Below are 5,411 nucleotides of genomic sequence, written 5' to 3' on the forward strand. Positions count from 1 at the left end.
CACCTATAGTCCCAGCTACTTAGGAGGCTGAGGGAAGATAATTGCTTAAGCCCAAGAGTTTGGGGTTGTTGTGAGCTGTGACAGCATGCATTCTACCAAGGGCAACATAAGTAAGACCGTCTCAAAAAAAAAAGATTAACGTTTACAACGTGCCCTGTTTTGTAACCATGCTTAAAGTCTGTATGTTGATTTGAACTACTGTTTATATTAACCCAAAGAATGTTTATAGCATCTAAGTCAAATTTTTTTTTTGTACATTTGATCAATTATTTAACATTGTGCTATAACTTCCTCTATTTTATGTTTGGTCTTGGCTCTCTTATAATCTTTCCCCTGGAATTTCTAAGTTCCTCTCTCCCTTTCTAGTTCAGAAGTGATATTTGCCCTTTTGGCAGTAAAACATTACTTCTTAATCTCCTCTAGTGTTGCCTCTTCTTACCTTTCTTCTACAATCTGTGCGGATTGCTCACTGGCCGTGCTGCATTTCTGAGATTATAGGATTTCTTCTCACTGGATCATGGAACCCTGTAGTCCTCCCACCAGCCTGACATTTAACTTCCCAAGGCAGTTGCATCAGGCACCAGGCACGTGCATCAAGGTTGGTGGGTTTAAACCCAGCCATTATATATTTTTAATTAGAATACATGTACATGGGAGACCCTAGCCGTTTGATGTGTCCTGATTGTGCACTCACTTTCATCGCCTTCTAGTCCCTAGGACTGTTGATATTCATCTTATGTCAGTGTGGTTTTGGTTCCTGTTTCTTCTTTCCAAAGCTTTCAAGACTTATTCCTAAAGGGGTCCAGAATATGCCACTGTGGCATAAAAATTGTTTTGAACAGAAGGCATTTGAGTTCCTTTAATCTCTCATCTGCCAAAAGGGAGAGCCTCCAAAAAACTCAGCACTAATAAATCCCCTCCCTGGGAGAACCCAGGGGAGGCTGACTCTTTTAAGTACAGATAAGTCTCCATATCACACTTAAGCAGAAATTGTCATAAAAACTTTATACACAGATGCTCCACCCAGTCTTCTAACAGCCCATTTATCCTTCCTAAAAGTCATTTGTTTTCCCATAAATGCTCTCTTTCCCCTAATAAGATGGTTAAAAAGCCCCAAATTCTAACTACTCCTTTGATTCACATTTTTTGGTGATCTCTTGTATATATATGACTAAATCTGCTTTTTTTCTTGCCAATTTGTCTTTTGTTAGTTCAATTTGCAGGCCCCATCACTAAACCTAAGAGGGTGGAGGAAAACTTTTTCCCTTCTGACATGACTTGACTCTTGGTATTCTCAAATCTCATATGGCTAGGTCCTTTTTGTTACTATTTTTTTATTATTATTGTTGGGGATTCATTGAGGGTACAAGATGTTACAATTATTTTTTTTAACTGGCATCTTACTTGGCATTCAGTGGGATTTTACTCTTCCATTCTAAGAAATTTTTTTATATTGTTGGTTTGATAATTCCCTTTTTTTCCTATTGCTAAAACTTTTATTTGTCAGATTTTACATCTACTAAGGCCTGATTCTCTCTGTTCTGATATTTTCCATGTATTTTTTTGCTTAAAATCTTTTTTTTTTGAGACAGAGCCTCAAGCTGTCCCCCTGGGTAGAGTGCCATGGCATTACAGCTCACAGCAACCTCCAACTCCTGGGCTCAAGCGAGTCTCCTGCCTCCGCCTCCCAAGTAGCTGGGACCACAGGCACCTGCCACAACGCCCAGCTATTTTTTGGTTGCAGGCATCATTGTTGTTTGGCAGGTCCGGGCTGGGGATTCGAACCTGCCACCTTAGGTGTACGTGGCTGGCGCCTTAGCCGGTTGAGCTATAGGCGCCGAGCCCTTAAAATCTTAAAGGATTTTGACTCTATTTTCTAACTTTTCTGCTAAATTTACTTCCATCAATCATGTTAATTATTATTATTATTTTTGAGACAGAGTCTATGTCACCCTCGGTAGAATGCTGTGGTGTCATGGCTCACAGTAACCTCAAACTCTTGGGCTTAAGCAATTCTCTTACCTCAGTCTCCCAAGTAACTGGGACTACAGGCCCCTACCACAACACGGGCTCTCTCTCTCTCTATATATATATTTATTTATTTTTGTTGTTGTTTTTGTTATCCTTGTCATTGTTGTTTAGCAGACCCTGGCCAGGTTCAAACCCACCAGTCTGGGTGCACGTGGCTGATGCCCTAACCACTAAACTACAGGGCACCGAACCAATCATGTTAATTTTTTAAATAGCTCTTTCTCATTCAATTATTAGTTGAATCTTTACTTAAACAAATCTTTATAAGGATACCAACTAGGAGTTTTCCCTCCTCTTTCCCCCAAACTACTACCTATTTTTTGAATTATTTCTATTGTCCAGGGTCAAATATTTTACTTGTTTGGCTTTTCTCTTGCTCTCAGACTAGGCAAGTGCGGTGGTGAGAAGGAGTAAGCCAGAATGAGTTCAATCTGTAACTGCGAGCCATCAACGGAGGAAACTCACACCTCAGATTGGCTTGTTTTCTTCTTAACTGTTCATTTCTATTTAAACTTTCAGGAATTAGGTTAAACTTTAAGGTGGGTTTCTTTCTTTCTTTTTTTTTGTGACAGAGTCTCACCCTGGGTAGGGTGCTGTGGAGTCACAGCTCACAGCAATCTCAAACTCTTAGGCTCAAGTGATTCTCTTGCCTCGGCCACAATGTCCAGCTATTTTTTGGTTGTAATTGTTGCCGTTTGGCAGGCCCGGGATGGGTTCGAACCCCTCAGCTCCACTGTATGTGGCTGGCACCCTAGCTTCTTGAGTTACAGGCGCTGAGCCATTAAGGTGGGTTTCTTCTGTTATTTTTACATCTAGATTACTTCACCTCAAATTCTTTCCCAAATGAGGATATCCAATAACCATGTTTGCTTTACGCTAAGGAGTGGGACCAGACTTTAGGTAGGCTTTGTGGTTCCCAAATTTCACTTAGGGTCTCTGTCTCCTGACTAAGCAGCCTTCTACTCTCTAGACAATTATGTCATTAATTTTGTTCTATGCCAGAGTCAGTTCCAGGCTGGAGCTCTCTGCAGCTTCTTTGTGGGCAGACTTTCCTTTCACTGCCCCCTTCCTCCTTTTGGTTCCCTTGGTTTCACTTCTGTCCTCTCTACTTCTAGATTTCAAGACTGATGTCTAGTGATGGGGTTCTGCCTGACTGACAGTCCCTCCTCTGTTTTAAGTCCTCCATACATTTTTTTCTTTTAGGGGGGAGACAGTCTCCCTCAGTTGCCCTGGGTAGAGTGAGGTGGTGTTATCATAGCTCACAGCAACCTCCAACTCCTGGGCTCAAGCCTCCTGAGTAGCTGGGACTACAGGTGCCCACCACAACACTCAGCTAGTTTTTTGTATTTTTAGTAGAGACAGGATCTTGCCCTTTCTCTGGCTGGTCTCAAACTCCTGATCTCAAGAGATCCTCCCACCTCAGCCTTTCATAGTGGTAGAATGACAAGCATGAGTCACTGAGACAGGCCTCTTCCCTATATTTATTTTGGGTTGTGGTTTGATTGCATTTTGTTCTATTTGTCGCTATGCTTCCATCCATTTCGTAGATTTTTATAACCTAATCTGATGATAGTCTCTAACAGATTTAATCTCTATTTTATTTCCTTACTATCATTAAAAAAAATTTTTTTTATTGTTGGGGATTCATTGAGGGTATAAGAAGCCAGGTTACACTGATTACATTTGTTTGGTAAAGTCCCTCTTATAATTGTGTCTCACCCCCAAAAGGTGCGTCACCCGCACCCTATCATTTTTTTTTTTTTTTTCTGGTACAGACGGTCTCGTTTTTGCTCAGGTTAGTCTCAAACTCCTAACCTCAAGTGATCCTTTTACCTTGTCTTCCAGAGTGTTGGGATCACAGGTGTGAACGACCATGCCCAGGCCTCTTACCATCGTTTCAATAGAGTCTTAAGCAAAAAGGAAGAGCAGCACTTTGTGCAGGCTGCCCTCTTGACCTTGCAGTTGTCTAAGAAACTCTCATTTCACTCACTCAGGTAAATTTGTATAAGCTTTTTATTTTCTTTTTTGTATGTGAAACCACCTTATTTTAGTGATTTGTGTAAATTCTATGAAATAATTGGCTTAATTCATAAAAACTTATTTACTTTTGTTACTCAAAAGCAGCACTTCTCAACCTATGGGTTGCAACCCACAGGAACTGCATTAAAGGGTCGCAGCATTAGGAAGGCTGAGAACCACTGTTGCTCAAAAGGTTTGATTGGCTCAGCACCTGTGGCTCAAGTGGCTAAGGCGCCAGCCATATACACCTAAGGTGGCCAGTTCGAATCCAGCCCGGGCCCGCCAAACAACAATGACGGCTGCAACCAAAAAATAGCCGGGTGTTGTGGCGGGCGCCTATGGTCCCAGTTACTTGGGAGGCAGAGGCAGGAGACTCGCTTGAGCCCAGGAGTTGGAGGTTGCTGTGAGCTATGATGCCATAGCATTCTACCCAGGGGGACAGCTTGAGGCTCTGTCTCAAAAAAAAAAAAAAAAAAAAAAAAGGTTTTATTCAGAGACTCTTAAGTTTTAGAACAAAAGACAAAAGAGATTTTTTTCCCCCTTATGGACTTGTAATCTTTAAATGTTCAATTTCAATTGCTATAACTCAAACAATAAAACAGATGACTTACCCAAGAAAATATCGACCAGCATATTCATAGTAAATCTTCCAGCAGAACCAATATGTTTTATATTTCTTGCTCTTTGTGATAAACTATGTTCTTGAACAAATCTTATAATGCTTTTTACATCATCAGTCACATCTCTTATTTTATAATCCTATGAATAAAAAGAGATTACTTTCTACTCAAATTAATCCACATGAAAAAAGCCAACGATACCATATATCAATGGGCAAGAGACATGAATAGAACCTTCTCTAAAGAAGACAGATGAATGGTTAACAAACATATGAAAAAATGCTCATCATCCCTATTTATTAGAGAAATGCAAATCAAAACCACCCTGAGATACCATCTTACCCCAGCGAGAATGGCCCACATCACAAAATCTCAAAACTACAGATGCTGGTGTGGATGTGGAGAGAAGGGAACACTTTTACACTGCTGGTGGGACTGCAAACTAATACAACCTTTTTGGAAGGAAGTATGGAGAAATCTCAAAGAACTCAAGCTAGACCTCCCATTTGATCCTGCAATCCCATTACCCAGAAGGAAAAAACATCTTTTTACCATAAGAACACTTGCACTAGACTGTTTATTGCAGCTCAATTTACAATTGCCAAAATGTGGAAACAGCCTAAATGCCCACCAACCTAGGAATGGATTAACAAGCTGTGGTATATGTACACCATGGAATACTATTCAGCCATTTAAAAAAAATGGAGACTTTATAGCCTTTGTATTTTTTTTTTTTTTTTT

General features: G+C 40.5%; 1 protein-coding gene across 1 annotated transcript in view; it reads right to left on the reverse strand.

The window, feature by feature from the left end:
- BLM (Bloom syndrome RecQ like helicase) overlaps positions 1-5,411 on the reverse strand; it is a 67,633-nt gene that overhangs the window by 18,408 nt on the left and 43,814 nt on the right. Inside the window, exon 12 of the mRNA XM_023508810.1 lies at positions 4,662-4,809. Within this exon, the coding sequence (XP_023364578.1) occupies positions 4,662-4,809 (148 nt within the window). The remainder of the gene's footprint in view (positions 1-4,661; positions 4,810-5,411) is intronic.

Source organism: Otolemur garnettii, unplaced genomic scaffold, assembly GCF_000181295.1.
Source record: "Otolemur garnettii isolate 467f Iridium unplaced genomic scaffold, OtoGar3 scaffold00277, whole genome shotgun sequence".
Lineage (NCBI taxonomy): Eukaryota > Metazoa > Chordata > Mammalia > Primates > Galagidae > Otolemur > Otolemur garnettii.